At 40.6% G+C, this 8,845-nt stretch overlaps 1 protein-coding gene across 1 annotated transcript; it reads left to right on the top strand.

The window, feature by feature from the left end:
• Nucleotides 1-4,920: 4,920 nt before the first annotated feature.
• On the top strand, nt 4,921-7,374 carry evx2 (even-skipped homeobox 2). Its single transcript, XM_056390016.1, has 3 exons — nt 4,921-5,564; nt 5,980-6,221; nt 6,760-7,374. The coding sequence occupies exons 1-3, from the start codon at nt 5,171-5,173 to the stop codon at nt 7,372-7,374; spliced, it is 1,251 nt and encodes a 416-aa protein (XP_056245991.1). The 5' UTR covers nt 4,921-5,170.
• The last annotated feature ends 1,471 nt before the right edge of the window (nt 7,375-8,845 follow it).

An 8,845-nucleotide genomic window follows, 5' to 3' on the forward strand; every position in this document is an offset into this window, starting at 1 on the left:
CACAGGGACACAACAGAGATTATCACTGCAGCACCGGGTCAGTTCCCTCCTGCATAGTGTTCACGCCGGCTCATACCAAACGCACAGCTGCTGCTGCATAACCTGTTAACAGAGGAATCCACACTCGCCAAGCACTTTTATTAGGAACACCTTTACACCTGCTTACGGTAGGGCTACAGTAACTCAGATAACGCCTCTTTTTACGACCGTGGTGAGCGGGAAAGCAATCCCAGAATGAACAACGTGTTGACCCTTTGGGGCGGATGGGCTACAACATTAGAAGAACATGTCAGGTTCACCACCTGTCAGCCAGGAAGCAGAAATGAAAGACTGCAGTGGGAACAGGATCACCAAAACTGGACACTTGAAGACAGGAAAAAAAAAAAAAAAAAAACATTTAAAAAACGTAGCCTGGTCTGATGAATCTGGATTTCTGCTGAGGCGGCAGATGGTGGGATCAGAATTTGGAGTCAACAGCATGAATACATGGACTCCACCTGCCTTGTGGCGTAATGGCGTGGGGAATGTTGTCTTGGCACACTTTGGGCCCCTTAATACCAATCAACTGTGGTTTGAATGCCACATTGTATTGTTGCTGAGCATGTGCATCCCTTTTATGGCCACAATTTACCATCTTCGAAAGGCCACTTCCAGAATGATAATGCACCATGGAACAAAGCAAAAGTCACCAGATCTGAATCCAGTAGTAAACCTTTGGGATGTGGTGGAACAAGAGATTGGCAGTATGAACACGCAGCTGACAAATCTGCAGAAATGATGTGATGTAATCATGTCAACACGGAGGAGAATCTCAAAGGAATGTTTCCAACATCTGGTTGAATCCATGCCACAAAGAACAAAGACTGTCTTCAGAGCTGCTGTTTCTACTCAGTACTAGTATGCTGTTCCTAATAAAGTGCTACACTAATTCATGTTGCCTGAGTTGTGCAGCCTAGAAGTTCAAACTAACATTGGAGGTTGTAGTTTGTCCACCGCTCCATCCTGCCTTGATTTGTCTCCCTCCCGTCTCCCTAACAGGAAACTGAGCTTAATTCATCAAAATAAGATTTGAACCAATGAATGAAACACAATACTTGTAAATGAATGCAAGTAGCTGCTTAAAAATGTCTGGAAGTCAGTTGCTAATAAAGTCAAAATTGCTCATTTACATCTTTCTCATCAGAACAAAAGCTAAAAAAAATAATTCTATTATGGTTTCAGCAGCATTATCTGTCCATTATCTCCCTTCACTCAACTTTAGACTGAATTAAACCATCGTGGTTGTTGCAGACTTGACTAGATATTTTTGGTGTCAGAAATATATGAACTGATCATCTGCAATTGGTGAGTAATTAAAGTGGAAATTAGTTAGATTTCTATAGACTGGTAGGGACTGGTAGGGGTCTCAATGTGAACGCAGCCCTTCAGAGAGGTGAGCTCCACCTGAAGCAAGTGCTTTAAAATGCAGTTCCTCTAATGGCCTCCAGAGGAATGCTTAGTCCAACAAAACTGAATGTATTGAGGTGTCTGGGACACATCCATCATGTTATAATGAAGTTGCTTTTTTGCTGATTTGCATGGCTTGTTTACAACCTTGACAATACAGATGTTGCTATTGTTGTCAAGACTTACAGAGCTGTACTTACGAAGGAATTAATGAAATGAAATAAAATGAAATCATATGTATACTTATACTTTGGATCCACACTTTACTGTGAAATCTATCCAGCTTTACAGCCTGTGGTGTTTTATATCCCCGTTTATACAGAATCATGTTTTTAATACAGTATGTTTGACAGTTTTATCATATTTTACAATAAAAAAAAATCACCATTATGATCAACACTGGCCCTTTGGGTGTTAATCACATGGCTTTCAATAAGTTAGAATCTGGCTCATTTCATTTTTCATGTCACATATGTAACGAATTACAGCCCTTTTCCTCCCCCCTTGACTTTATTACCCATGAGTGAAGAGACAAGTTATTTGTAAAATAACCCCAGAAGAGACTTGCCCTACCCCCAACTGCAGGTGCATATTTGTAGGCCCAAACTTTTCTTAATGCATAGAGGTCCATTCAATATGCTATTGTTCAATAGTGCAACTGCACACTTCAACTGAAGAGCATGAGTAACACAGCTGCGTCATGAATCTGAAGAACAGCTTGAGAGCCACTTCAAGTCATCCACATGAAACACTTGATGTCCAAGTATTATGTAGCAGCAGAGAGAGGGGAACACATCTACATTCACTCATTTTGCAGACGTCTTTATCCAAAGCAACTTACAAATGAGGCAATTTGGGGTTCGGTGTCTTGCCCAAGGACGCTACGGCAGGCGGACAGGAGGAGCTGGGTATTGAACCGCCAACCCTGCAATCAGCGGACCTGATCCACAGCCAACCAGAGTGCAGCACTAATCTTGTGAGTGATGGCTGGGCCATTGGGATTACAGTTACACTAAAAGGTATTCTTCCCCTGAAACAACAGATCTTTCCCGCAGCAGATATTCTGAGTCATCATACAACTACAGTTGTAACAAATAATATTAACAGAGGCTCTGTTTTATTCCAGTGTCCCAGTAAGTCATGACAGTGTGACAATGAGCCAACATGAACAACACCAGAACCCTGAAACTGAAGCAGATGAATAAAATTCAGCCATCAGTAATTTCATTATTTACACTTGTGCTTTTCCTAACCTGACTCGTCTAAATGTCTTCTGTAATAAAAAAAGGAATGTCATCCATTTTCAGTTTTTAAAATAAGGAAAACACAAACTTGAACAGTGAATATGTAAACAATGACTTTAGAAACCTAATAATCAAACAGAAAAGACAACACTGCTCATACTGTACACTAATGCTGAGATAGCAGTGACAAATGAACACTTGTTTTTTTAATGAAACAAAGCTGCCAAGCAAAGACGAGATTAACTACTTTCCTTTTTTTTTTCCTGCCTATAGCTGCTGGCCAAGATAGGAGCTGAGCAGAAAAGTGAGATTTGGACTATATCATGATCCAGAAGTCAAAGATAGATTTCCAAAAGTCAAAGATTACACAACTCAGAAACTTGCAGTGTAGGATTATCCCTTTAAGATGAAACTCTATTCATAGGAATATTCATCAGCTGCACAATTAATCCACTAAATGTATGCAAATTACCTAATTATATTAAATGTAAATTCCCAAAGCTCTTAGAGAGGAGAAGTGTCTTACTTAAACATATGTTTTTTTTATTCAGAAAAGTAAAGAAAACATTGTGTTCACTAACAAAGTGATGGGTGCATTTAAATTCAGTATTATTTAGCAAAAATGTTATTAATTGGTGTTATCACAGAGGATGTAAAACACGCTTCTCCTTAGTCTTACATTGTTTTTTCTTTTCTAAACAAATGATTGAGTGAGCTGAAATGTATTATAATTAGCTCCATGGATTGTGCAGTTATTAAGATTTAAGCCACACTGCTACCTTTGCTCTGATATAAACATCATATTCCTCACCAGTATTACGTATCTTTGGCTCTGCAGCAGCTTCCAGCTCCTCTAAAATTGTTTTCCAGTAGCCTCATTAAAACATCTATTTCTATCATCCATGTCTTTATTGCCATGTACACACATTTTCTGTGGAGATGTTCCCAGAGTGCTCAGGTCAGACACAAGTCATGACATCAGGTAAAAGCCCACAACAGCCATTCAACTGCCAATATCAGTGACAGCAATTAATATTAAATCCTGCAGGAGGCGCCAGAGGACGCATAGAGGATAATCTAATGGCGCCTTTACAGTCATTTCACATCGAGAAACCAGGAGTCCATGCATGGGTGTTATGTCTTTACATATCGAGTCTCCGTTAGAATAAATCTACAGCATAGCAAACATGTAGCAGTTATTTCTAATAAATACCCAAAATACCACGCAGCTAACAGAGGGGTTGACACAGAGAGTGACAGACACTTGGGGGGGGGGGTTGTATTATTTTCAAAAGAATGATAAAAGATTGTGTTCAAATATATATATATATATTCAAGTATAAGCTCTTAAATCTGAGTAATTCGTTTAAATTCAACATCAAAATCAAATGAAAAGACAGGAACAGTGTAAAGAAATAACTGACACTTAAAATTACAACGGGAACAAATCATTGTTTACATTTAAAAAGGTTACTGACATGCTGTAGTGACTTTAAAAAGAAGATGTCTTAACAAACAGGTTACTTCTCCATGCATTAAAGCACACATAACTGTGTGCTATTGTCTGGAAATGTGTGATAATGTGGGCATTATCACCACATCAAAATGTGTCTTTGACGACTGAAGACCTGAGTGGAACAAAATCCAAAAAAGAAGAAAAATATAAACTGCTCAAAAAAAAAAAAAAAACATGGTTTCAAATACTCAAAAAATATGTAGTTTTAATCTTTTATCACAAACTTGCACGTTAATGTTAATGCACTTCACATTCTGGTAAAGCCGAAGAAATGGCAAAAAAAAAAAAAAGAAAAAAAAAGAGAAATAAATAAAAGAGGAAAGATTAGAGAGGGGGAGGGCGAACAGAGAGGAGGGAAACAATAGAGAATCAAAGCATAATAATATTCCTAAATGAAGAGGGAAATGCTGCACCGCTCATTTTATTAATCAGACTGTCAATTTCACCCAAGAGGCCAAACCCAAGAGCAATCTAAAACAGACTCAGATCAACCCAGGGACAAGCGCCTCGCTCCTCACTCCTCTCTTCCTCTCCACTTGGATATTATTCGTCTGACCGAAGGCCGCCTCCATCATCAAGTGACAGCCCTCTCCTATTTATTTGCTTATAAACCTGTTACAATAAATGATCATTGGAGCAACGTCAGCCGAGCATTTTAACAACGAACAGCAGCCACTTTTGATGAATGACATTTTGCTGCTGTGGGGAGGATGCACGGCTCATTTTGAGCAGTCGCTCGTCGATTGCATTCAGATTCTTTCATTTTAGCGTCTTGCTTATAAAAAGCTTTAGAGACAGTTATTTAGAGACAGTTGCTGAGTTGCATGCGGATTTAGCTCCGACACAACTCATTGGTGCTCCAGCCCCCTGGACAAGTGTTGTGTGCGCGCGCGTGTGTGTGTGTGTGTGTTGTTCTTTTTTTTTTTTTTCTTTTTTTTCTTCCTTCCTCGTCTTGCACAGCTTAATGATGGAGAGGATAAGAAAAGAGATGATATTGATGGAGAGAGGTCTGCACAGTCCCGTCGCAGGGAAGAGGCTCGCAGACACGCCTGGAAATTCAGTGCTGGAGGCCCTGGAAAACTCTCAGCACAGCGGACGGCTGAGCCCGAGAATAACTTCGGCTTCTCTCCATGGAAATCTTGGGGACATCCCGACGAAGGGCAAGTTTGAAATTGACAGTCTTTTCGGTACACACCACGGCAGTGAGAATACCTCCTCGGCGGAAATTTCATCGTCAGAAAGCAGGAAGAAAATGAGCCTTTACTCCGAAGTTTCGCAAGAATCAGACATTAACAGTGATGTGGAGGTGGGATGCCCAGCGCATCGCTCCCCGAGCCAGCACAAGGAAAACAACAAAGGTAAGATTTCATTTTACTCACTATTACCCTTATTTTTATTTATCTGATCATATTTTTAACGTAATACAGCGGTTATTATTATTATTATTATTATTATTATTATTATCATCACTGGGCATATTATTAGGTTACTCCTTCTCTCCATCTAAAAACAGAACTACATTATTATTATTATCTTAATCATCATTATTTCAAAATATTGATGTATTAAATGTATAATAATAATGATAATAATAATAATAATGATAATAACATGATTAGCTAATAAAAATGATTTGTCCCGACTGAAATTTTACATCAGCCGCAGTTTTATTATTATTTATATCAGGCTGTCAGATATATACTGCAGGCCGACACACAAGTCTATATTCTTGTAATAATATCGATGACAATCTGTTTGTTTTTTTATTTGTAGGTTTTTCAGACAGTAATTCTGGATCTTCAAACACAAGCTCAAACTCCCTCGCGAACATGAACGGTAATTCAACGGGAGGATCAAACAATTCAAACACCGACCAAGTCAGAAGGTATCGGACTGCTTTCACCAGGGAACAGATCGGACGCCTGGAAAAGGAGTTTTACAGGGAAAATTACGTTTCCAGGCCGAGAAGATGTGAATTAGCCGCAGCGCTGAATCTGCCCGAGACTACAATTAAGGTAGAGCACGGATTTATCTTCATTATTCCTGTCCACCGTGTGTGCTGCTGTGTGTGCATGTGTTTGTTCAGAGAAAGAAACAATGCAGGCATAAAAAGAACCTGATAATAACACTGCTCTGAAAATACAGTCAACACAATCACTTCTGCTCATGAGATGCTGCAGTGTGATATTTTCATTTTAACTTGTACACAAAATAACGCTTTTATATTCTGATCCCATTGGATGTTTATCAATTCAACCGCTGTGTTGATTAATTGCATAGGCTACTTTAAAAAAAAACAATTAGCCTACTTCAAAATTGCAAAAATATTTTCAGTGACTTGTTTGAGTTAATTGTTAGATTTTAACTGGAGCAGCACGCGGGAACAGGTTGTTTTCATGTGCAATGGTCATTTGTGAGAAATATTTCACGTGTTAGCAGGAGTCAGTGTCTGTACTGAGCAGACGCTGAGCCTCTCTCTTCAGAGGTCTAAATTTAGAGCTGGGGAACAACATGGCAGCTTCAATATGGGCCTTGTTTTGACTCTGTGTGCAGGTGTGGTTCCAGAACAGGCGGATGAAGGATAAAAGGCAGCGTTTGGCGATGTCCTGGCCCCATCCAGCAGACCCCAGCTTCTACACTTACATGATGACGCACGCGGCAGCTACAGGAAGTCTACCTTACCCTTTCCACTCGCACATGCCTCTACATTACTACCCGCACGTCGGTGTCACGGCAGCAGCAGCCGCGGCCGCCGCCACCGGTGCAGCCTCGTCACCTTTCGCCACTTCCATCCGCCCCCTCGATACCTTCCGAGCGCTCTCCCACCCTTACTCACGGCCAGAGCTTCTCTGCAGCTTCAGGCACCCGGGACTCTACCAGTCACCCGCAGGCCTGAACAGCTCCGCGGCGGCATCAGCGGCCGCGGCGGCTGCGGCAGCGGCTGCGGCGGTCAGCGCGCCGTCAGCCACCGGGCCTTGTTCGTGTCTGAGCTGCCACAGCAGCCAGGCGGCGAGCGCGCTGGGCTCCAGGAGCGCCAGTGCTGACTTTACCTGCACAGCTTCGGGGCAACGATCCGAGAGTGGATTTTTGCCGTATTCTGCTGCTGTTCTCAGCAAGACCTCAGTCCCGTCACCAGACCAACGAGAAGAAACTTCACTTAACAGATAACTCATCACACAAGCCTACACGACCGTTTCTTATTTTTGCTCTAGTCCTACTTTAGGGGATAGGCCTACTTTAAATATCACACTTGGGTAAAGCATTCCTTTCTTAGACAGCACTGTAAACACACACACACAAACACACACATACATACACACACACACAGACAAACAAACAAACACGAAGATTAATTTCTAAAAGTCTGATTCAAGCTCCAAAAAACTCTTTATAACGAAAAAGACATGAATAGCTAAGCACCGAAATTTTTGCAACTCAGAAAAAATACTTTTCTAAAAACCTCGTGCCCTTGTGTTTGTGCCAGTAGACCATTTTTTTATGGACTGTGCAGGATTAACTTACATATTTGGAAAAATAACATGCAGTGTCCCCATACCTCATTCTGTCCCCATGTCTCTATTTAAATGCCATTTCAAGTGGATGTATCTGTTTCTACAATTCCCACAAATTAAACTAAGGTACTGAGATTGGGTAACATTCCATATTTCTGCGGCTCAAATGTTCAACATGACAAATTCAGGCTGGCTGAATCTTGACTCCTTTGGTTTTAAGACACAAACGTGAGCTAATTATTCTCTCTAAATTTAGACAGCAGAAGGTTCCTGCTTCTCTGCCCAGCAGCATATCTTTCTTCACTATAGGCCTAATAGACTGAGATTTTGGCAGCAATAGCTTCTCCAACACCCAGCCTCTGCTCTGTGGGGACACCCCTAATCAGCTAGAAGGTGCATATAATTTTGCAGCGCGTCTTTCGTGTCAATTTTTATGTTAATAATGAGAGGATCATGACAAAAATTGCCAATCATGTTCCTAGATGGAGCTCCTTTGAATACATGACTGTAAGAAAGTTCCTCGTTTTGAGACCCGCTGTCAAGTGCTAACAACCCGCGGAGGGAAGTCATTAGACATACAAAAGACCTGGAACAAAGCGACAGTCCTGGTACACACAATGCACTGTATAAAGATAATATTTGACACATGGAGGGTTGAAAAATATTACATACAAAGTGGCCTATAAAGAGCCCCTCAAAAAATTCGTTTGCTGATCATGGGAAATACCTCGACACATACACTATCCTCTTTTTATTTACATTGCAGAAGCTCATTATATCAAATCCAGTATTTTCATAGGTATGTAATCCCTATAGGACCTCTTCACTCAGCACACACAGTGACGGGACTGAGCAAAGGCGAAAGTTCAGACAAAATAGCCTGGCTTTACAATCTGTCTGCGCCTGTAAAAATGGCTATGTGCTATTTTATTCGTTCCTGTTGGGACATCACCAATATGTTAATTATAAAACATGTGAACTGTAAATCGTGAAATATTTTGCAAATATCATGGATAGTCCTACTGATAGCTGAAAACTGAATTATTGATCGCCCTGGAAGAAAAAAAAAAAAGCTTCATGAACTGTGGATGGTAGGCTATTTTTAAACACGTTTTTTTTTTTTTTTA

This window comes from Seriola aureovittata, chromosome 11 (assembly GCF_021018895.1).
Source record: "Seriola aureovittata isolate HTS-2021-v1 ecotype China chromosome 11, ASM2101889v1, whole genome shotgun sequence".
Taxonomy (NCBI): domain Eukaryota; kingdom Metazoa; phylum Chordata; class Actinopteri; order Carangiformes; family Carangidae; genus Seriola; species Seriola aureovittata.

Bases quoted from the DNA above. Each gene is read 5' to 3' on its own strand.
- evx2 (XM_056390016.1), top strand. From the start codon at position 5,171: ATGATGGAGAGGATAAGAAAAGAGATGATATTGATGGAGAGAGGTCTG. The intron at 5,565-5,979 runs GTAAGATTTCAT...TTTTATTTGTAG, and splicing joins GCACAAGGAAAACAACAAAG to GTTTTTCAGACAGTAATTCT. The intron at 6,222-6,759 runs GTAGAGCACGGA...CTCTGTGTGCAG, and splicing joins TGCCCGAGACTACAATTAAG to GTGTGGTTCCAGAACAGGCG.